Source organism: Diadema antillarum, unplaced genomic scaffold, assembly GCF_040938485.1.
Source record: "Diadema antillarum isolate AM-2024a unplaced genomic scaffold, OU_Dant_1.0 scf00000127, whole genome shotgun sequence".
Lineage (NCBI taxonomy): Eukaryota > Metazoa > Echinodermata > Echinoidea > Diadematoida > Diadematidae > Diadema > Diadema antillarum.
The window spans coordinates 398,980-424,374 of record NW_027271016.1 but is presented as its reverse complement, the minus strand read 5'-3'; the positions used below and the strand labels follow the sequence as shown (position 1 = coordinate 424,374).

Sequence of the window (25,395 nt, the reverse complement as noted above, 5' to 3'; positions counted from 1 at the left end):
CTAAAGAGTGTGAAAACATACTACACTGTATCTCAAAGTATGTACATGTAGGCAAAACAAGTGTCACAAATAAGACAACTACATGTATTGTATATCATGAAAGCAAATGCATGTACAATCACTTAGCATACAATATGGCAGCAAAAGAAAACCATGAATAATGGACACTGGCAAGAATATAAAAAAAAAAATATCAAAGGCAATAATGTATTATCCAAGATTTCACTTGCACTTGTTCGCTTCAAGCACAATTCAAAATGAAATCCTTTTGAGTGTGAAAACATACTATATGGTATAGTACGAAATGTTAACGTGGCAACAATATGTAGGCAAGACAAGTCTCGCAAATACATGTATGACAAATATTGCATATTGTGAAAGCAATGTCCCGGGGTTACTTTAATACTGGAGTACACAGTCAGTCTAGACAATCTAGTATCTAAACGACTGTAGTGTTGTCACTGACACTGACACTAGCCCACCACTGGTACTGTGACTCTAACTAGCTAGACAATTTTAAGAATAAATCTACGTGTAAAGTTTACACCTAAGCTCAAATTTACATAAATTTACACTTTTTTCATGTACAAAGCTGTTTGCCCCAACACACAACGTACAGAGTGTAATATAGCCCCAGGGCCTAAATTAGGCCTACTTGATCTTTTTTATTTCGCATAGTAGTTTGTGGTAAACAGATATGTCGACGGCAAACACAAAATCCAGTGTCTGGGACTACCTTTGCTACTGCGCTCACAAGAAAGCCAACATACGACCGATCCGCCTAATTGTAACGTTTTTGGGGAATTAATTTACTTCTTATTCTCATCATGGCTTGGTGTCAAACTTACCTGTTTCCAAATCCTTTTGTCAAGTGATTTGTGCAGTTTACAGCCGCACAATATGGCATTTTAATGCCTCGCTCAGGGTCCCGGAACGTCAGAAAAACACGGTACAACATGCAGTCACTGTATGTGGATAGCGTCTGCTGGGATTTGCACGCAAAAAAAGTTCCGCTAAGCAAAATGGCGGACGTCACGTGACAATGAGTCGAGCGACGGCGACAAAACGGGTGGCGAGTGATTCTTCTATGTGTAAGAGTTCTGTGGTTCCTTCCGGCCTCTGAAGCTAGCTAAGCTACGTGTACTCGTCACTCGCCAAGAAGCAAGGGCACCTTTGCTGCATCAGAGTCCTCCTGGAACATGCCAACGTCACGAGAAGAAGTGAATTTTCAGCGTCTCCTTGCAAGATGCGAGGAGATGGCTGCTCAGAACAGGCCTGGAGACTGGCGACTAGAGAAGGTAAGATCCCCCTGTGGGAATCTTCATTCATTCTTTCCAAACGGCCTGCTTGCACAACTGATTTTTAGAAGGGTAGTGCCTAGGTCTACACATCACTGCAAGGGGCCTACACAGGCGGCGATCGACCATCTCTGCCGCAGTTGCCCCACTGTATCCCATGCAGTGTCGCGTAGGAGCCCGTGTTGTTGCAGACTGCAGATCTCTCTTTTCTCGAAATAATAATAATAATAATAATAATAATACATGCAATTTCTATAGCGCCGTTCTCCACTTTGATTAAATGCTCAAGGCGCTTTACAATTGTACATCACAGCAAACAGATTGAAAATACAAGTACATCACAGTAATACTTAATAGAAGAAGATGAAGAAGCAGAAAAAAAAAAACAAAAACATGAAAGTCTGTCTTCAAAAGACACTGGTCTTCAAAATGCACTGCTAAACAGATAGGATTTTAAATTACTCCTGAAAGATGTTATAGAGCTTGAGTCTTTCAGCTCACGAGGAAGTGAATTCCCCGGATCCACCCCCACTCTGCTCTGCAAGGTATTGATAAAACGTACTCCAGTCTGCTCGAGAACTGCTGCTACATCGCCGCTAGAATCAAGCCCTTATAAGAAATTTTAGGTTCAGAAGCTGATTCTGTATTTTGGAATGATAATTGGATATGGATGTACATGTACCATGTACCTAGGACAACTTGTCTGCTCAAAAAGGAGAGCTAACAAGTTAGAGCCCCCGGCCAAGAGGCCCCCCCCCCCCCCAACCCACTGCACTCCTGCACTCTGTCAGGCAGGCAACCATATTGACCAAAAGATCGGTCTGTATCTGGTCGTCAGGGATATGTTCCGTGGAGACTGCGTCTGGCTTCACGGATCCCCTGAGGAGAGCGATAATGTCAACAAAAAAAAAAAATAAAAGAAGACTCTGGACAGATGGATCTTTCTGTCTAACGTTAGCAACCATAGGTGTTCTACACATGGATAGGGCCTACCAGTACATGTAATCATCAATCAAAATAAGGCCTGCTTGTTCCAGATTCTTAGAGATACCCCCTTAATATGTAAAGGATGGGAAGGGGTTAGGATTTTGACCTCCTGTCATGGGCATTTAGAAGGGAAGCTAGCAAAGCAGCGTGACATATGTGCCGTGGATGTGGTGAAATATCCTGTGAAGAGGGCAGCCCGGTATGCTTTGCTGCAAAACATGTAGACAGAAAGATCCGTCTGTCCAGAGGAGTCTTATTTTATTGATATTATCACTCTCCTAAGCCAGACGCAGTCTCCGCGGAACATATCCCTGACGACCAGATACAGACCGATCTTTTGCCTTGGTCAACAAAACATGCACATATCTTATTCAACACATTCAGGAGACCGCGCAAAGGCCAACATCCAAGAAACCCCACTAGGAACCTACCCCTCTTTCAGAATTTTTCGGGGGTTTGAAATTAAACCTATCAGGATTATTTGGGAAGGATTTGAAAATTACCCCAATAAAAGATATTTGGGGGAAAAAGTCCCCCTATTTCAACTATTTTTTGCGATTTATTCCCCAACTTGGGCCCCTAAAATATGCCCCTTTCCTGAAAAATTGGGAACCTGCATGCATGCAGTACAGATGACCACCTGATTGGGGGAGGGGGGGGGGGGGGGGGGCTAGAGGCTCTACTTGTAGGTCACCTACCTTCTTTCGTCATCTACTACATTCCTCCCTTCCTGTCGACTGTCTTCATTTCTTTCCACCAGAGGATGTTTTTGAGAGTTTGGCCTTCATTCATCACATTTGGCTTGAGTAACGTTCTTTCCTGTAGTGTAGTTTTATTTGTAGATTTATGGTGACACATTCAGTCACCCTGTGCTCCTAAATCTTTCTTCCTTTTTGTCTGTAAAGCTTCTTTCAAATCTATGTGAGAGTATGTTTATCGACCCTTTATCCACAATATTCTGTAAACTTTACAGACTTTGCACAGGGCCCATATGAAGCTCCCACAGGCAATGGGATAGTTATCATAATTTTGCCACTCCTACACAGTTGTCATGTTTAAAGACAAGTCCTTAGTGTGCCACATTTCTCTTTTTGCAACAATTTCAATTCCCCTCCAATTGCAGTATGTCTGTGCTCTTCAGGACAAGTTGGTGGACCTGAAGAAGACCAACACGTGAGTTTGAAATACCTTACAATACTGTATACGTACAAGTACACCATATACAACGTATTTAGCGAGTCTCATTTTTCATGAATTGTGACTTCCCGACATGCACGTTTTTAAAATTTGCGAATAGCACCCGACCCATGAAATTCGTGAAAATAAAAGCCTCACAAAATATTCGGCATATGCAGTACAGTGTATGTGATGGTTTAATTCACAAGACTGGCTGTTCAATAGCTTTCCTTTTCATTCTTCCTGGATGGAAAATAATGTCATGTACCGGTACACATTTTTTTCCCCCTTGCTTAATTTTGACCTTCATGGTAGAAGTACATTAGTTTGTCTGTTTTTCATTTCTGTGGAGATTCATCTGACTAATTTTGCTGACAGTATATCAAGAATGACATGTTCTATACAGTAGAAATAATGATAAAATGAAACTGAACATAAATGCAAAGTATTTGTTAAACAAATAGGTTTGTAAAAAAACAAATTTTGTAAAATCCAGATTGCTTACTCATACATGATATGTTAGATAATGAACAAGGTGAAAAAATTCCTGTATGAATGATGTTAGAATACTTATAGTGATGCACAGTATATGTTATTTACTATTCGAACTTTTTAATCAAGACATAATGCATTGCATAGATATTTTTTTGATTAGTCATTCATTTTAAAGTGGGAAGCTATTGCAAAAGCTTTTTTTTTCTTTGCAGTCTGCTTTTTTTTAATGGTCATACATTGATCATTCCAAAGAATAACATTATTCATGCACACACTAGTGCACAGAGATACTATGTGTACATGTATGTGATTTCCTCAAACATTATATGTATGACTGCTTGATGAAACTAATACAGAATCTTGTGATTGTAGCACACTGATTATTATACCCCCACCCACACATAGTGTGTAGGGGGGGGTATATAGGAATCATCCTGAGGTCGGGTGGCCGGTCGGTCGGTCGGTCGGTCGGTCGGTCGGTCGGTCGGTCGGTCGGTCGGGCGGGCGGTCGGGCGGTCGGGCGGTCGGTCCGTTGCAAAATCTTGTGGGTCGAACTCCTCTCTCATTTTTTGAGCAATTGACCCCAAATTTGGCATGTGTCACCACTATCAAAGGTAGATGTGCAAGACACCTTTTTCGTTAGTATCACATAATGCGTTGCCATGGAAACGGCATATTTTCGTAAAAAACTTGTGGATCGAACTACTCTCTCATTTTTTGAGCAATTATCCCCAAATTTAGCTTGTGTGACTGCTATCAAAGGGAGATGTGCAAGACACCTTTTTCGTTAGTATTGCATAATGAGTTGCCATGGCAACGGCAAATTTTTAAAAAATCTAGCAAAATGTTGTGGATCGAACTCCTCTCTCATTTTTTGAGCAATTGACCCCAAATTTGGCATGTGTGACTGCTATCAAAGGTAGATGTGCAAGACACCTTTTTTATTAGTATCGCATAATGCGTTGCCATGGCAACGGCATATTTTCATAAAATCTTGTGGGTCGAACTCCTCTCTCATTTTTTGAGCAATTGACCCCAAATTTGGCATGTGTGACCACTATCAAAGGTAGATGTGCAAGACACCTTTTTCGTTAGTATCACATAATGCGTTGCCATGGAAACGGCATATTTTCGTAAAAAACTTGTGGATCGAACTACTCTCTCATTTTTTGAGCAATTATCCCCAAATTTAGCTTGTGTGACTGCTATCAAAGGGAGATGTGCAAGACACCTTTTTCGTTAGTATTGCATAATGAGTTGCCATGGCAACGGCAAATTTTTAAAAAATCTAGCAAAATGTTGTGGATCGAACTCCTCTCTCATTTTTTGAGCAATTGACCCCAAATTTGGCATGTGTGACTGCTATCAAAGGTAGATGTGCAAGACACCTTTTTTATTAGTATCGCATAATGCGTTGCCATGGCAACGGCATATTTTCATAAAAACTTGTGGATCGAACAACTTTCTCATTTGTGGAGCAATCAACTTCAAATTTGGCATGTGTGACCGCTATCACAGGCAGATGTGCAAGAGACCTTTTTCGTGATTATTTCATAATGCGTTGCCATGGCAACGGAAGATTTTCATATAAATCTGACAAAATGTTGTGGATTGCTCTAATCTCTTAGTTTTGTAGCAATTCAGTTTGAATTTGGGATATGCGATCAATGTAATGTATATTTGTGCAAAACACATTTGATGTGTGTGGTGATGAATCTGTTGCCATGGCAACATAATTTTTTTTACCAATCATACAAAAATGTGTGGATTATCCTAACTCCTTCAGTTTTCAAGCATTTGGCTTCAAATTTGGCACATGTGACCACTATTGTATGTAGATGTGGATACTTACTACTTCGTCATTTTTTATCAATGTGTTGCCATGGTAACAGCATAGTTTGAATGAAAGTCATACGAAAATATTGTGGATGAAGTTAACTCCCTCAGTCTTAGAGCATTTGACTTGAAATTTGGCACACATGACCACTATAGTATATAGATTTGCAAACTTAATCTTTCGTCAGTGATGAACAATGCGTTGCCATGGTAACAGCTTTTTTTAAACAAAAAAACATACAAAAATATTGTGGATTCAGCTAACTTTCTTTAGTCTTCAAGCGTTTAGCTAGAAATTTGGTACACATTACCACTGTGGTACGTAGATGTGCAAAGGTAATCTTTCGTCAGTGGTGATCAATGCGTTGCCATGGTAACGGCATATTTTGAATGAAAATCATACAAAAATATCGTGGATTCAGTTAAATCCCTCACTATTTGAGCATTTGGCTTGAAATTTGGCACATGCAACCACTATAGCATATAGATGTGCAAACTTAATCTTTCGTCAGTGGTGAACAATGGGTTGCCATGGTAACAGCAGCTATTCACTAAAATGCATACAAAAATATTGTGAATTCAGGTAACTACCTCAGTCTTTGAGCATTAAGCTTGAAATTTGGCACATGTGACCACTATAGTACGTAGATGAGCATACATAGTCTTTGGTCATTGTTGATCAATGTGTTGCCATGGTAACAGTATGTTTTGAATGAAAATCATGCAAAAATAGTTTGGATTCAGTTAACTCCCTCAGTCTTTGAGCATTTGGCTTGAAATTTGGCACAGGTGACCACTATAGCATATAGATGTTCAAACTTAATCTGTCATTATTGTTGAACAATGCGTTGCCATGGTAACAACAATTTTTCACCAAAAAGCATGTGGATTCCGCCAACTCCCTCAGTCTTTGAGCATTTAGCTCGAAATTTGGCACACCTGACCACTATGGTATGTAGATGTGCAAACTTAACCTTTCGTCATTGTTGATCATTGTGTTGCCATGGTAACAGCATAGTTTGAATGAAAATCAATATAAAAATATTGTGGATTCAGGTAACTCCCTCAGTCTTTGAGCATTTGGCTTGAAATTTGGCACATGCAACCATTGTAGTACAGAGATATGCAAACTTTGTATTTCATCATTTTCGAACAGTGTGTTGCCATGGTAACAGTGCATTTTGAATGAAAATCATACAAACATGTCGATTAGATCCTAACTCTCTATGTTTAGAGCGTTTTGGCTTCATATTTGGCACATGTGACCTCTACATTACCTAGATGTGCAAAAACTCTTTTGTCAGTGTTGAAAATGTGTTGCCATGGTAACAGTATATTTTGAATGAAAATGATACACTAATATTTTGAATTCAACTGAGCCCCTCATCCTGTTAGCATTTGGCTTGAAATTTGGCACATGTGATGGCTATGATACATATATAGTTGTGCAAAACTTCATTTTTTTCTTAATATCCAACATTGCGTTGCGCCGTGGTTATACAATTTTTAATAAAAACCATAGAAATCGTCAGTTTATTTATCTTGCTCACTCAGTTTTTGAGCACTTGACTTGGGATGTGGGACATTTGACTAACAGTGAGCAATACATTTATTTACTGTTGGACAGTGCATTGCCTTGGTAATTTTTTGTTTTTCATTAAAAAGTTAAAAAAAATCCTGGTTGAGCTAATTTCCTCAGTTGTGGGTGGGGGTATATTAATCACAATGAGTGATAGTTCTAGTTTCATTTTGTTCGTTTATATCATATTTCAACAAAGGAAATCAGCTGCAGAAATCATGCAAGACTACAGCAAGAAGGTTGATTACTTGAAGGAAGTTATTCAAATGGAAAAGCTGGTAAGAAATGGCTTGGCATTGTGCAGGTCAGAAATTAGCAATAAGAGTAAGCAATTCGATACTAGTGAGTGCGTCTCAACCGCAATACAAATAGAAAATGGTTTAATTTGCCACAGAAATGAAGCAAAAGTAAGGCCATTCATGTTTTATTAAATCTTGCCATATTGTATGTATGCATGTATTTATTTCTCTTGTTTGCTTTAATACTGTTTAGGGAATGTGGAGTTATTTGATCAAATATTTGATTCCTGAAATACAGCAAGCTTCACATGTAGGACAAGAAAACAATCCCTCGCCTCAAATGTTTATTCTTTTATCAAAGCCCAAATTACTAGGAACTTACTTTTTTGCATGGTACGAAAATGTAAAGCTACAATCACAAAAGACCCAAAAGGCATGCCCTTCCTCAGAGTCATGATTTTTCAGGTTGTGCATGCTTCCCTTACAAAGGATAGGAAAACTCATGTGTTCGCACTATGTCATTGAGATGCTGCCACGGTGATGTGGGAGAGCCAGTTGTAAGTTATCATTAAAATCTAATATCAATTCAAGACATTCAGATGTACAACCTTTTCTGTCATAAGAGAATACCAGTTTATTTAATACATGGTAGCAACAATGGAAAGTGGGTGTAATGCAGCGTTTGGTTAACAATCTAAAAAGAAGAAAACTCGTGATATTTTACTCTTTTTATTAGACTAATTCATTTTTAGACTGGATTTCCCCTGTAAGGAGGATTTAAACATTAATGTAAAGCGATATTAACTAATCAGCTGAGGGCGAGGTTAATGCTTTTCTTTAATGCACGTTATTACCAAGATAAGACAGATCATACCAATTAATTATGTGTGAATGTAAAAAGTTTGGGGTTTCACAGAGAAATGAAGGCAATCTTCACACCATGTGTTCAATAACAAAGTTCTTTAACCCCCAAAACACAAAAACTACATACTGCACACACACACACACACACACACACACACACTCACACACATACACAGAACAAAACAAAGATGAAAAAAGAAGAAAGCTGCAAAAACAAATTTCCTTTATTACTAGTATCATATACTGGTTTCAAAATAAAGTGTTTTTGTGCTCTCTCTTCCCAAGCCAACAGCCAGCGAGAAGGCAATGAAGACCCAGCTACTGGCCCCAGCCAGGACCTCAGGCATCCAACACCCCAACTCACCATCTATGGCGAGGTCCAAGGATCTACACCAGCAACTCTCCTCCAGATACGCCAATGAGATGAGGAAAGAGTTGCTTGGCGATGTAAGTAGATATGGAATGCTACTTCATTGCTGCTCATTCATGTGTTCTCTTCAAGTTATGAAATACTAAAGTAGGCATTTCATATTTCTTCCTACTCTCACTTTCTTCTCTTCATTTATTTAGATGTGATAAACACATCATTTACTTTAAAGGTCCTGTTAACCTTTGGGAACAGTGATTTAAAAAATATTCAAGATATGACATTTAATGCATATATGTGTAGGTCTGTTGTACCACAAAACATCCTATGATCATATAAAATTTTCGCGATAAAGCCTGAAATATAAGGAGATATATGTATTTTTCTCAGTAAACCGTAACTGTAGACGGTTTAGTCTGGAAACATTTTTATTATAACTATTTATCACATTTTGTATATTTAACAATACTTAACATCGATTTTACCGGTTCAAATTTTTACTGTGGTTGTTTCTATCCCTAACTCATATTTTTTAAAAGAACTATTTTTAAGCACTAATGCTGGGTTTTTATTTCATCTGCAAATGGTAAATTATGCCTTTGATACTAAGTATCGTGTATACTATGTAATTGTTTCACAGTGGTTTTACATCTTGCAAATTTATGTATGTTCAAGTCCACAGGTATTCATGAAATCAACTTCACTGTACATCCCCATAGATATGCCTCAGATATGGCAATGCAACTAATGTCAGCATTACCAACAAAATCATAATACACAAGCAGTAATCAGCAGCCCTTATGCATTTGTGCCCATCACTGTGGATCTTAAATCTAGGGACTGGCAAGAGCATCTTGCAAGTCCCTAGGTGCAGAAAATTATGCCTGCAAAATGTATTGTGTATATATGCCGTTGATAAGGAAAAAGATATCCAATCAAGTTTTCCAAACCATTGCTTGAGTGGATGGCACCATGTAGATAGTGACACTGACATTCTGTAGTCCACCTCAACTCAAGGATATTACTCAAAAGTTGATATTAACTTTTGACTAACAAGGCAATGGATTGGAAGAGCCTATTTGCATTCTTCCTGAAGCTATCGTCCTGTTTGCAGAATCAAACTAGTTTTCTCTAGTTTTTGGAGAAGAAGCTTATAATTCTGTGATAGTTATGTCATGTTCATTCCCACCCATTACTTGTCAGATTCTGCCAAAAGAAATCTAGTCGTATCCTATGTTTCAGAACTTGAATCTTAGTCTTTCCAGGACTGGAATGTTTTGATTATATTCACCTCATTTCTCCGCCTATGCATTTGCCATTGTGCTTTCTTCTTTGAAGAGTCAATGTAAGCAATGAGAAGCTTACTAAAGTGTATGTGTGTGTTTGTTTGTTTCTTTGTTTTGGTCTTTGCTTACATTGATATCTCATAGTCATTTGTCCTTTCTACCAACAAATGCTATGGAATTTATACTGTCACCCATTGCAGTTTGCCAGGGTTCTAAAATTTTTAGTGATCATCTTTGCTATTATTTCATCAAAAAACAGTAGTCATTTCAAACGTTAGAATTTTCCTTTTTTGTAAGCATATTTCATAATTTCACTATTTCTCTCTAATTCCTGGGACACTTTGTTTAATTGATATTCTGATACTGTATGCATGGAAAGAGTTTTCACCTAAGCTTTTATTTGGTTATTGACTCTTACAGGGTGACAGCATTCCTCATTCAAATGGAGTGAGAAAGAGAAGGTTTGTAAATTTTCACTTCTTACCTTGTACCTTTTATCCCAATGATATCTAGTCACCTTTACGTGAAATGCAGTGAAAATCATCTGTACACCAGACTTGATGAATATTCAAGAATGAAGCTTAATTTTCAAGCAGTGTTAATGAGCTGGCAGAAATGATGGCTGTATTTGTTTTACTTTATGATGATGATGATCCACAGCATTTGTATAGCCCCATATATCTGTTGGAGAAACATTCAAAGGTGCAGACTCCTCCAAGAGAGTTAACAGTTGAATGCCTGGTGAAAAATGTGAGTCTTGAGTGAGGCTTTGAAGTGATCCAGTTTGTCAATTTCACGGAGAAAAGATGGAAGTGAGTTCCATAGGAGAGGAGTGATATAGAGGAAAATGCCCAGTCTCCATATCCCTTGAGATACATACACAATATGTATGAATAGGCATCTTGCTGAAGAGTATGGGCCAGATGAGCGAAGGCCAGAGCGAGGCTGACGCCACTCGATGAGGGAAGTTTATGAGAGATGATGTTTCTGAAAACCAGAGAGAGCAGTCAAATCAAAACAATGAAGTGATTCTCGCTCATTCTGAGGAATGTACCTTGACTGCTGTATTGAGAAATTGGGAAAAAGTATTCCATACTGACAATGAAATAGCAGTACATGATTAATTTGACCTTTTGTGACCAGAAGAAATAAAACTGACAAGGAGGGAATTGTTTGATGCATTACCATTGGGCAAAAATAGGAAAGTTTTGGAAAATTATAACCTTCATGTTTATCTTAACAGAATGACATAGATTTCTTGTGTATATGTGACCGTCCAACTTAAAACCTACAAAAAGTAGCAGATTTGAATTCTCTGTAATGAACCATGGTATGTAATTTGGGTTGACCACATCAAATTTTTAAGTTTGCCTTACCCAGGAGAGAAAACTTTTCCTCTACTTACTGTCAAAATGTGGCGGCTTAAAACAAAACTGATGTATGAGCAGTTTTTCTGGACCATATTTTTTCAGTCAGGTCCTGCTTTCACTGGGAAATATATATTTTCATTGATCCTTCTGCACAGCACGCCTGAGTGACCTCAATCTTTAAATCCTCTTTTCTCCCTTTTCTGTGAAACTGCACCTCCTTACTCTCTCTTATTTCAAACACTTTTTGAATGGGTCAGGATGGTCCAATTTGAACAGGTTATATATCACTTTAAAGCCTAGAGCTTACTCTTTTAGACTATGTAGAAAAGTAGAAATTCATTTTCGCCTACTTTTAATGAGTTTTGAGCTTGATGGTCGCATATGCAAATTAGACAAGGTAGTGATGTCACATCAATAATTCTTTCTGTGACGCCAACAGGGGAGGTGAGGAGGAGGTGACAGATGACCTGGATGCCTTCCTACAGCATCACAACAACGTCCAGGAGAAGTTGGCCGACGAGATGCTGTCCCTGACGAGGAACCTCAAACACAACTCCTTGGTAGCCAGCAGCATCATTCAGGAGGACAACAGGGTACGGTCAGAGAGGCCTGACTTGGGTTAAAGGATGTGACTAGAAATCATGCAACCATTTTTTTTGCAGAGCATCGTTCTTCAGTTTTATTCACGTACGGTATAGCATAACCTTTAACATATCAGCTAGTAAGCCTGGTGAGGTACAGTCTAAAAATTCCTGCTCCCTAGAATTTGATGATTGAACAGCTGACATGAATAATGTAACAACCAGGAAAAACCAACAGAGATCGTGATAACCATTCCAACATTTCATACTTCCTTAATGGTGGTTTTTAGCATGCATTTCTTTATGTCTTTCTTTGGTGTTTTTTAAATAATATAATGAACTTAGTCAACTTCTCTATTAGTACAACCTAGAGTAATACAAATATCTGTGTTTGCATATTCTGCTTTTGTTTTTGTTTTTGTTTTGTTTTGTTTTCATTTTGTGTGTGTGTGTGTGTGTGTGTGTGTGTGTGTTTTGTTTTTTTTTTTGTGGTGGGGGGGTAGTGCAATATGCATGTTATCAGAGTAGTTATTGTGGAAAGTGTAAACAGTTATCAACAATAGGTCTTTATTTGTGTCTTCTTAAAGGACAAGTTCACCCTCATAAACATAAGGATTGAGAGAATGTAGCAATATTAGGAGAACACGTCATTGAAAGTTTTAGGAAAATCGGACAACCCGTTCAAAAGTTATGAATTTTTGAAGTTTTTGTGTAGTAACCGCTGGATGAGAAGACTACTGCAGTGTATGAATAACTTAGATGTCACATGCGTACAACAATATAAGGAAAATATAAAGAGAATTTCACAAAATTCCATCTTTTGAAAAAAGTACATACTCCCTTGACTCGTTACCGACATATGTTAGGGGTAATATTATTACCCCTGCTTTTAGAAAGAGACAAGTCAAGTGCTCTTTTATTATGCGAAAAAAGTGAAAATATATTGAATTTTCTTTACATTTTCTTTATCCTGTTGTACGCATATGACTCACATGCTGTAGTAGTCTCCTCATCCAGCGGTTCCAACACAAAAATTTTAAAAATTCATAACTTTTGCATCGATTGTCCAATTTTCCTCAAACTTTCACTGATGTGTTCTACTAATATTGTTGCATTTTCTCAATCCTTATGTTTATGAAGGTGAACTTGTCCTTTAAACACAGGTCTATGACTTAACATTGCACCTAATGGCTTACATGGCTGGTTTGTTTGTTTGTTACTTCCCCACAGAGATTGGAAGAATCCAACAAATTGGCGGCGTCCAACTACGGCAAGCTGAAGACGGAGAGTGAACGGTTACAGGCCCACGCCAACAAATCCTGCAACTGGTGGGTCTGGGGACCCGTCATATGTGTCACCATCATCTTCCTCTGGATGATCTTCGTCATACGCCTCTTCCCTTCCAAGGCTTGATAAGGAAACAGCCGCACACTGGGTGTGGCTGTTTTGTTTTGTATTGTGTTGGTCAGATGGAGACAAAAATGAGCAATAGCAAGAAGAGCTTTTTGCCATTGCCATTTTGCCTCCCCTGTGTTCAATATAATGATGCCTTCACCCTTTTTTTTCTTGCCGAATGTGTAGGATAGCTTCTGTCAATTTCTATAATTCTTACTAGGGGAGGCAGCTGCGAACTTTGCTGTCTCATATTCTTGGAATACTGCCACAAATATATTGACTAGGCGGGGGAGGGATTATATCTTTCAAGGAACTTTTCTACCAAGAGTTATGAAATGTTACTGAGGGAAGGATGAAGCACTTGTGAATAAGGTTGTGCTTCAAAACGTGAGTGTGACACCAAAAAATGGTGGACAAGAAAATGAAAGGTGTTCCCGAGGCAAAGTGTATTTGAAGTTACATACTTTCGGAGAATTGGTAGCATGGCTACTGGAGTAAAATCACATCTTCTTTGTACTCTTGTGGCATAAAAACTCTGGAAAGCTACCCCCACCCACCTTCATTATACCCCAAGACTTGATGGGACCTAAATGATATGCCATATTGGACGGCAATATCTATTTCATTTTAGCATACAGTGCAATACTTTCAGTAAGTTTTGCAGTGCAAACCGTGATATTACTATGCTTTGCAATCTTTTGTCGCATGCTGTGCCTTTGCAACAATGGTCTAAGTATTCCGAACTTGAAATCAAAGTGTGAACAAAGTTATTGAAAATCTTATATGCAATAACTCCGGTCAGTATGTGATGATAGTATTTGTCTTTGCTAGTCTAGTGGAACTGTCCATCGCAACTAGGATGTGCTCAAATCCCTCTTTGCACATTTTCCAGGCATAGAAGTTACTTTGTTGTCGTTCTATAGACCAGGGTTGGTATGGATGCCTTGCCAGGTTGTCATAGTCAATTGGTGTATTAAAGTTCTGATTCTTCCAGGTAACGTTCAATAAAGGTACAAAATTAAATCAATTCATCTGGACTTACTGTTTTAAATCCAAGAACGGTTTCACGTCCGATCGTGGATGCTTTATCAGTTGATCTGATTAGTCTGATTTGATGGCTGGAAGACGTCGTTGCCAACTGGCGCAGACGCAGTACCAATGTCATTGTAAGCAGCCGCTACATGTATTGGTAGCTTTATTCAAATCTCTGTGATTTGGCCAAATTCTCATTTTATATTTACCTCCTTTCCATGGTCACCATTTCAATGATGCTCATACCTTCCATTGATGTGAGTTTAATTTTTACTGTCGTTCTGCACTTTTTGTGCTGGATGAATCATAGGTGTATTTTTTTTTTCTACACTGGTTTCTAATACCCATGTGGCCCAGACCTCATGTTATTATAGTGATTTTATTTGTCATTTTTGTCAACTTTGTAAACTTTTGTAAATGATATGTTTTGCTGTTATGTTGGTGTTTTGGCCTAAGAATGACGGAAAGTTGTCATCAACTGCTCCAAACACTACATTGCAAAAGTTCATTTTTTTTCTTTTCTTTTTTTTTTTCATGCACTTGTTTGGATACATTACCTCATCAATTTGATCATGTGTCCTGTGTGGTGACACCAGCATTAGAAATCTCAGTTTATTCTTGCCTAGCCTCCTGTTAGCCTCTACTGACATGAGATTGCCCAGAACAACAGTATCTTCATTTCTGATTCTTTTGAGAAACCCTAGAAGCAAGTATGAGGCGAACATACCATTGACATTCTTCATTATGCTTGTCGGTCACAGCGTTTGCGAGAAATCATCCTTTTTTGGTGGAGTTCGGACCACCATCGCTATTGCTGTCATCCCTGATGTCACGAATGTCCCCGTTTTTTTTTTCTCATAACTTCCATTTTTTAGTAGCTATTGTTGTTGCTACAGTGACGTCCAAGCAGGGAGGTAGGTTCTCTTCCCACTCTCCTGGCCCAAGTGTAATGATTTGTTTGTGACTATTTTCAGGGGTAATTTCATGAATGTGATGTACTCAGTTACAGTAAGCAACTATTAATGGTTAGTGAAAGCTTGCAAAAATGTCCACATTCTTACAAGACTTTTTGTCAAGTTTTCTATCGCTTGTACACCGTATAGGAGATGCAGTCACAGAATGAAATTATTTGTTATTTGATATGGAAGGATTTATCAAGCATTGATTTATAGATTTATACCAGGAGTGGAGACAGCATCGGTTGTTTGGGAAAAACCGGGGGAAAAAACATGACCTTTAATGTATGATGTTTGGCTACCACTGAGTACATGTACTTGTATTGCATGATTATGTAATATAATTTGTAAATAAAATATGATATTTATATGAATGATGGATAGTATTTCAACTCTCATCTGTACTTGTGTATGATGCCCTGATGAAATTTGTTGTACATACGCATTTAAGTGCATAGTGATGTGTTGCATAAATGTGTGTGAGAGTGAGAAATCTTATCAACAGATTAAATTACAGTACTTAGCAAATCTGCCACATGTACCGGTATTACAGAGCAGAATGCACTGTACATGTATGTTGAAAACACTGCATGTTGAAAACATCAGAGAGAAACACAATTATTTGCAACAATGTGACAAGAAGTCAATAATTGTGCAGGTTGAGCATATCAACATACTCAGGTGTGTTGAAAGAATGATAAGAACAATTAAACCAGCTTTACTAATGCATTCAAATTTATGATTATTTTTCCTTGGGATATAGTACTACAATTGTACTTCATTATACATGTTGTACAATTGTACAAATATAATCTATCCTTCTTGACAACACCTAATGTACTAGGCACTTCATCACTTGAAATCCATCTTGTAACCCATTTAGTTGTTGTTATGTCAGGCAATACTTTCTGCTTGTTGGGAACAACATGTAGAACACCTAATGTAAGTCAACGTGTGGGAATGGAAGTGCAGCTCTCGGCCTCTAATAATAAGCACATCGATAGAGCAATAATTTTATGAAGCATAGATGGCGCTGTTCAAAATACGAGAGCGCAAGACACAGACTTTAGGCGCAAAATCTGGTTACCGCAGTCAGCAAACAAAATCAATACTGTATGATACTTTAAATCTTCTTGTCCAACATCTACCTACACTGTATATTACGGTACACTTACGATGATACGTCACTGAAGTGAGGGTTAGAATAAAAGACCCGACATTTTCAGGTAGATCAGCGACAAATTCGACATAAATTTATTATGGTACATATACTGCAGTTTGTACGAAAACCAGTGTATCTATTTCACTCTGATTTTTTTAAAGCCTTTAGAGGGCTACATTTTGTGGGAGTGCATGTAATATCAGTGTCACTCTATCCCTCCCCTATGCAAACAGCTCACACACGATACAGACAAGAAACCACTAAAGACACGATTACAGTGGTACGAAGAGATCACGATCATGACTATTTTTAGCAAGCAACTGGCATCTTAACTCGCCTCGGACCCGACTGTATTCCCATCCTTTCCCTTCGTGTTTCTTCCTTTACACGGTTGGATTCGCCTGAAAACGACTTGCGGCTCCGTGGTTGTTGCAGCCAGATGATTTATGCAAGATTTTACCTAGAATTCAGTGAACCAAAGACATAATTCTTCGTATTCTTCTTCAAACATCCTCTTGATCCCCCTCCTCTTCTTAAAAGCGCGAACTCCGTCAAGAAACAATCGTTCGATTTTTTTTCCCCCAACCGTGGGAAGTTCGTCAGTTTATTCAACTCTGTAAATGGAGAGTTGTGTTGAGCGAAAGTTTGACTACATGCGACCCTTGTTTGTGATCTGTAGTTAAATAATCATTAACAGATTTTCGTCCCGAGGCACCTATACGGTGTCCTATATAGGCGTATTAACAAGAAGTAAGTGTAATGAGTGAGTGAGTAAGCCAACTTGGGTATAATGAGTACGTCTGTAATAGAAGTAGTTAAGTGTGTTTTCCCTCTTATCTCATTACTTTATAATAATAATAAGTAATGAGATGATAGGGAAAACACACTTAACTGAGAGATGGATTACGGCATAGGATTGAAAGTATTTTATACTGTCGAAGTTCTTAGTCGTCAACTCACATCGCCCCCCCCCCCCCCAAAAAAAAAAAGAAAAAAAAAGGAACGGTTGAATTTGAAAACAAAATACCCTTTAATCCTCTGCATGCCACGTCAATTTCTTGCCCGTAGGTTTGTGTATGAAATCTGCTCTCATTTAACTCACAGTCACAGAAAGGGTTAAAACAGCACGAACAAGAATTCAGTACGTTGTCAGAACGTCTTCATCAACGTCTTTATGGCACGCCATCACTCCTCGGCACGATCGGATTTTTTTAAAAATGATACCAGCGTGGGAAGTGGGTAGCAGCTGACTACCGGGAGATTGGCGAAAAAATTGGAACACGTTGACATGCTCCCAAAATATTTTTCTAGGTACTCCAAACTTGCTTTATTGTTATCGTTGTTGTTGTTCTTGTACTTGTTTAATCTTAGCAGTGCAGTGACGTATTTGATGCAGTTTTAAGACCCATTGCCTTGTACTTTTTCTGATTCTGCGCACGATTTTGTTCGATTGGCTTCCTCACCTGTTGCAACACCTGCTCGCTGTACTCCCCCTCCCCAATCCCCACCTCCCATGCCAGAAAATTCAACAGATTTGCAAAGTGATATATTTAGAGGTATCTATACTCGTCTGTTGGTTGACCTCCATGTCCTGTATTCGTGTACTTTCTGTGTCTGCATTCTTGCAGGCAGAAGATAGACATTGGTCGAAGTGCCAGTAAATTGTGAATATTTACCTCTCAGATGGTCTCGACAAGTTTATTTAATCATTGCTTTGTTCGATAAAATGAGGCATGAGTGAGAACGTGAATCCCCTAGCTTTCTCTCATACTTATTTCCAGAATCATGGAACCCTGATGGGTAAACACAGTGTATAAAGTTTATGGATAATCAGAATCTCTTTGGGTTTACGTCAGTGCTTCGTTGTTTTATCATACCACCACAATACATGTACAATTTACTAATCATCTTTAGAAGTATCGACTTTTGGCCCTCACACTCAGAAATGACAAATGTTGGTGTACGAACAAAAATATCTGGAGAGCATGTGTAGAGTGCCGTCTGCATTAATTATGTCAGCTTTTGTTGCCTGACAGTTTACCGGTGCTCTGCCATAATCCTTCAAACATGCCATTATAACTCTTTCACTACCATTCAAATCAACTATGTTATTATAGATATCAAAGTTATTATAAAAAGTGATCCTTGCATAGTTAAAATGAAAACCAATGAATATGTGCGAGCTGTTCTGAATGCAATCGTCTGCCATCTATTTGGATGAAAATGTCCTACGGGAGAACATCTAAAAAGTTCGGCTCATGGAAGAACATCATAATGATCCATTACGGATCGATCATTTTCATCAAATCGCTGACTAGCATTATTTTGACACACAGAACTCCTGCCATAATCGGTATTGAACAATGAGTGTACAGTGTTTTCAGAGTACATAATGAACTGTGTCGAAGCATGAACTTTGTCGGCCTTGACGGTCCCCGCGTTCCCAAAACCTCGCCCTTCCCCTCCCCAGATGCATAATGCCGACTTTCAAAATCTTGACCCACATGGGTTATTTTCCGGATTAGGTCACCGAAATTACGTTGTCAAAATCCCGCGGTAATGCCGCCCGCTCGTTAGACGGATTTGCGCTGATCCCGACAGGTCTTCGACAGGGATCCCGACTCGCAATCCCGTCAATCAGGGCCCCGGTCGGCGCCCGTGTCCGACCAGCTGGCGATCCGGTGCGGCTTTCACGAATCGAAGGATGCACGACAGAGGTGGTCCGTCTGTACTTTGGCAGTGACGATGGACGCACAGCCGATGGATTGATAGTGTTTGGGGATGAGGATCTAGATACGGATTTGGATATATGAAGAATTTGATCGCAAAACGCTTTGAGCGCCATTTTGAAACAACCTAAAGAAGCCAATCACCAGATGGAGCACCGTAATCGGCCTTTCTAGTGATTATACCTTACTTGTTACACAAGGGAAAGTCTTGATGTTCCAATGAAAAAGTATCCCAAATTGTTTTGTCGTTTTCTTTGTTTTTTAGAAGCTTTAATCGCAAATCTCTCAAATGAACAAAAATGGAGTAAACTCGTATTGCGATCAAAATTTTTAGAATATATCATAATACGTGTATAATAGCCCCAATATATAGGCCGTACATAATTATGTATTTGTGTGTTAGTGTGTGTCACTGTGTGTGTGTGTGTGTGTGTGTGTGTGTGATTTTTTCCCCATCAGGGTCCTGCAACAATAGGCACACCGTTGTCAGTGCAACTTATTGATGAATATTCCTTCATCGACATAGATATTCACCGATTACTCGGTGTTTGAGTAAAGGCATCATTCAAAAGAAAAAAAAATCATTGGCACAACAATATTCGGGTGGGACTCGAACCCATGACCTCCTGGTTGCTGAAGACAGGTGTCATATCCCTGTAACTCGACGCAAAAATCATTAAATATTGAATAGAATTAATGTACACTATTGGACCCTTCAATGAAATAAAAAAATCCTACAAAAGGAGAAATACAAACAATGAAAGTACATTGGATGTCGAAATCAGGTATAGCAATACATATTGCTGATTACTTAAAAAAAATCGAATGAATGTTTCTTTGCATATACTAGTAAATCAATCTCGTCATACGTGTATAGAATGTCATGATTACCCCTTAACTGAGGTCAATGCTTTTCAAAGGCTGTGATTACAAGCTCCCGCTAAAGGACTAGCACTTAGCGGAGGTTATGATTTCAAAAGGGGATGGGGTGGGGAGGAGTTCATGAACGGCGACTGAAACATTTTGTTCATGACTTGCGCTTCTAATATCAAGACTTCGTCAAAACAAAAAGGAAAAAAAACAAGAACAAAAAAAATGTCATCTGAGCGAAATGGGAATAGGCCTATGAATGATGTATTTGTCAAAATAAGTGTGCAAGGATACTGTGTAAGTGTGCGAATTATCAAGAGAGAAGAAAACGGAGAGGAAGAGAAAAGACGAATAGATACAAACAGTCAGAGAGACAGAGGGAGACAAACAGAGAGAGAGAGAGAGGGGGGGGGGAGGAGGGAAGGGATAGATGAAATGATACGGGAAAAGAACTTGCACGTTTTGAAGCAGAGACAGTTGAGAATGAAGACGCCACACCAAGATTTGACGGAGCGACACAGACAGTTTTTAGCTCTCTCTACCTTTGACCTTCCCACCACCTCCCAAATTCACACGAGGACATACTATAGAAGGTAAAGACAGGAAACACAGGCAAGATTTGTGGCGGTGAAAATAAAGGAAACGAACATATAACGTACACTGAGAAAGAAATGTTTGACTATTTGTGGGCTTGAACGAAAATGCAATTCCGTTTTAGGGATTACTTTGGGTCAACGACGTCCCATGTCTCAATATATATATATTTTTTTTCATATAAGTTCACGTGAAAACATAACGCTGACTGGCTGAGAAATTGATAATGCTGCAGTTCTAGAGACAATCAAAACAAAACCCGGTTATTTTCTCGTCCACACCCAATTGATATTCTCTCGATATTCATAAAGTAACACATTTTTGGCATCCTTTCTGCACCACGCCATAATCTGGGGCAGCTCTCCGATGGTCGCCCCGAGAGTACTTCACGCTGTAAACTATAGTTTCTTGTTTCTGGACGCAAAGACACAATAACAGCTAACAGACGAGTGTGCGTGGCATGCAGTGTTGTGTTCTCACATCCACGATATTAACTTCTTAACCTCGTTTATCATTTTAATGAAATCGGGACGCCTTTCAAAAAAAAAATGAAAAAAAAATGCCCGGCCGGCTGAATCACACAACACTTTCTGCTGATATGAAACATGTGTCACAGAGCAGACACGGCAATTCAAAATTTAGCACTTTCTGTTTGCGTACTCCGGGCCGCGTTGGTCGTAAAGTATCATCCGCGAGTAGCAGGCGATTCGGCGTCGTAAATCCCGCCCGAAGTCTCCCGGCGGTGCTGCTGGGACCGTATCGGGTTGTGGGCACGCTGTCGTCTGTCTCCAGTGCCAAACCGCGGCAGTATATCTCGGGTGTTTGTTCCGCCACATAAACCCTTTGGTATGTGTGTGGTGGCACATTCACATCATTGTTGTCGCTTATTTCACGAAACGCGCTCCATCTTCATCTCCATCTCCATGTTAAAAGCTTGCTTTTGCAATGTTTGTAAATCAGACGGAATGTCATTGACCAGTCTCGTGAATCGCAACTTCCTTTTATTTCTGTCGTCTGCTGAGGGTGTGAACATTAACGTGTAGGCATTCGTACAGCACTAAGAGAGTTTGTATATATAAGAGAGTAAGAAAGTGAAGACGAGTGTCACCATCGGGCTAATCTCATAGTCCATCTATCGGAATAATGAAGATCACCCGACCTTATATGGCATCGAGTGAAAATGACAAAGGTGTGAATTTGGTGGAAATCATATATGAATAAAACGGAAAGGTGATGTTGGCTGCCACACTATACATTCTGCCAAGATGAGGCAATGCAGTCTTTCTCACACTGCTGTGTTTACAAAATGCCACGAAAGCGTATCTTTGTTCGATGACAGAGCACTGAATGTAACCCCATTCGCTATGAAACTCGTATTGGAGGATTTAAAGAAAATGCAGGTATAAGCAATAATTTGTGGTGAATTATGCAAGTTTATATCTAGTTCGTGTATCGTGTGTGTGTGTGTGTGTGTGTGTGTGTGTTTGTGTGTCCATGTAAAGCCATTAATCGCATGTGCAAAGAAACATGCAAAGCTGTATATAGAGAAAGTGTTTAAAACTGCATATACCCTACTGGAAAGCCAATTCTATCACTTTTCCGCGTAATTCCAAGAAATAAAAGTGATGATAGTGACGTTCAGACAGTCATCCTCAACCTCGAGGATAAGTTCTGTGGGGCGCCACGTGTCGCATACGGTCGATTTCGTGACGAAATCCACCGTGCGACACTTGGCGCCCCATAGACCTTATCCTCGAGGTTAGCTATCCTAGAGGTTAAAGGGGAAATCGAGTCCAAATATTAGACTGATAAGAAAGAGTAAAATATTACGAGTTCAACGGTAAAATTTGGATCGAAATCGGGAGAAAAATAAGGAAGTTATGACATTTTTAAGTTTCGCTATTTTTTCCAGGAAACAGTTCTTGAACGGTCAATATGAAAATGCAAATGGCAAAGTGAGCATGTTATCCCCTCACAACTTGCCATATAGTTTATACAATATGAAATTTTGAAATTTCCAGTTTATTATTCAAACGCAATTATGCCCGAGGGTCAAATCCTCGTATATCTAACTGATCACTATCCATTCTGAAGTTATTCAACCAGGAATAGCATTATGTTTCAGACTTCAATGACAGAAGCATTGAATTTTCGTCATTTTTTTTTTTTGTACACGATCAATGAAAAACTGTGAGGTTATGACATGCTTAGCTCACTCATTTGCATATTCATATCCACTGTACAAGAACTGTTATGGAGAAATTAGCAAAACTTCAAAAGTCATAACTTCCTTATTTTTCATCCGATTTCAGTCAATTTTTTACTGTTTGACTTGTAAGATTTTACTCTTTTTTTATCCGACTAACTTATAATTGGACTGGATTTTCCCCTTTAAGGATCACTGCACCGTCTGAAGGTAAAAGAATCTTCGATTATATTTCTTTGTAAATCAATAAGTCAGATTTATTTCAGCAATTGCGCAATTTGTATTCGCACATCTCCGAGTCTTTGCAATTAATTATGTACCCTCTCATCCTTTGCACCGTACATTATTGTAATTTGTACAAATCGTGTATGCTACTTTGCAATTATATTGTATTATTTGGATATGGAAACAAATAGATGAAACGAAAAATGAAAATAGGCAATGATGGTAAAAAAGTATAATTGCCATCTTAAAGGCTATGCAATAAAACAGGAAACTATTGTCTTCCTATCTGTGAGGCAAGTCCAGTTTGGCACGCATTCAAATATTTTTGAGTGGCGGCATCGAATATGAGTTCAAAGGGAATTTTGTAACTCCAGTCTTTTGCACATCCTTGATACATGTACTATTCGTCTCATCACGTATGTATATGCCTACAGGAGTTTAACTTGAACGTTTCAGAAAACCATTAAGATCGTTTCTTTTTTAACAGGCGATTAAACTCGACATCATTTTCTTCTCCATGACAAGGGTAACAGCATTACAGCATCATGAAGCTATATTGTGGGACGCTAATCCGCGAAGAAGATGCATCTTCCACAACATCCACGTAACACCTTTTAAGCTTTGACGGTATACCAGCGATTTATCTGGTGAGGAAGAGAAGGTTTCCTCAGTATAAACATAATCATTGTAATAAGCAGTGACAAACGATCTTCACGAAAAAGCTAAAAACTTAGGAAATCATCATAGCTCTGAAGCGACGTCAGCAAAGCACAATATCGCCATAGAAATAGAAGAAGGCAAAATTATGGCATCGTAATCGGTGTTAAGTTCACATATCCTCATAAATAAGTGTAATTGCAAGAAGGGGGAAGACGGTCATCGCAGAATATCATGGCTAGCATTCTTGAGAATTGACTTGAGACCAAGTGGGCAATCCCGACTTCAGAACAGTGGCTCCACATTTGGACATCATCATTGTTTTCTAAGGAACCCTCTTTGCACAGGGCAAATTTGTATTCTTATCATTAGTGACTGACTTAGATTTCAAGACATTTTGTCGGTCGGCAGAATGAGAGATAACGATCTCCAGTTTTTATTTTGCATGACAGGTAGCGTCCGAGCTGACTGCGATTTTGATGAAATTCTATCATCGTGTTCGTCTGATTATTGTATTATTATTGAAGTCGACTAAAATTTGATGAGAAAGCTCCTTCCCAGAATTCAAGAGGATATTTTTGTAATCTCTCATCTCTGACCAGAACAAAGACTGACTGACTATCAGTCTCTGTCCCTGTCACTGACTACAACTGTCAGTCTCTTGTCTACGAAAGCTGACTGCGGAGTATTAAACGCATTTTAGTATTGGATTGCCGATCATAATTATCACAAGACCAATGATGAAAATAGCTGCAGCGAGCCACCGAAACTGATGAATAAAATTCTCTAACACTGTAGAGGGCGCTGTATTAATCTTGACTCTGCAAGACATATCGTGCATACCACCTACGTGGAACTGAACTGCATCATCTGGTGTACCATAGTCATCTGTACAACTTTCTGGAGCCTTGTCACAGCAATGTGTCAAAATGATGACATAAATCTGGAAGAAAGGTAACAAATTGAGAGCGAGGAGATCATCTTTTAAACGACTAATTGCCCAGCAAACACATAACGTTTTCAGAACGTTTCCTAAACGTTTTTTTGGAGGTTCCGTACGTCTTCGTATAAAATGGACGTTTTTAAAACATATATACTAGGTGTTTCAAAAACAGCTCCCACTTTTAATTCTTAATAATTCAAAAACTATATATCAGATAACACTGTCATTGATATGAGTGATAGCTGAATAGTGTACAATTTGGTTGAAGGTGGTTTGAATATGAAAGCATAAATAAGTTTCATGAAATCCATGATTAATTTCACAGTTAGGTTCCAGACTTTGCTCTATTTTCAACCCTCTGTACAAAATTTCACTTTGCACAGGGGTCAATGGGTGTGTATGGGAGTGTGTGGTTAACACCCTGACAATGGACCTGAACAATGGCCACGGTTTGACTGCTTCATTATCTATTCATGAGAAATTCCACTATCACAACTAGTCTTTATTCAGCCTCTGGCAGCATCTGTGTAAAGTCAAACGCCTGTCGA

General features: G+C 38.8%; 1 protein-coding gene across 1 annotated transcript; it reads left to right on the top strand.

Annotated features, from left to right (window-relative positions):
* The first annotated feature begins 1,185 nt into the window (after positions 1-1,185).
* Positions 1,186-13,500, top strand: LOC139720356 (vesicle transport protein USE1-like). The gene is made up of 7 exons (XM_071631724.1): positions 1,186-1,298; positions 3,409-3,458; positions 7,571-7,649; positions 8,760-8,921; positions 10,548-10,588; positions 11,937-12,090; positions 13,309-13,500. The coding sequence occupies exons 1-7, from the start codon at positions 1,200-1,202 to the stop codon at positions 13,489-13,491; spliced, it is 768 nt and encodes a 255-aa protein (XP_071487825.1). The 5' UTR covers positions 1,186-1,199; the 3' UTR covers positions 13,492-13,500.
* Positions 13,501-25,395: the final 11,895 nt, after the last annotated feature.

Bases quoted from the DNA above. Each gene is read 5' to 3' on its own strand.
- LOC139720356 (XM_071631724.1), top strand. From the start codon at position 1,200: ATGCCAACGTCACGAGAAGAAGTGAATTTTCAGCGTCTCCTTGCAAGA. The intron at 3,459-7,570 runs GTGAGTTTGAAA...ATTTCAACAAAG, and splicing joins GACCTGAAGAAGACCAACAC to GAAATCAGCTGCAGAAATCA. The intron at 12,091-13,308 runs GTACGGTCAGAG...ACTTCCCCACAG, and splicing joins TCATTCAGGAGGACAACAGG to AGATTGGAAGAATCCAACAA.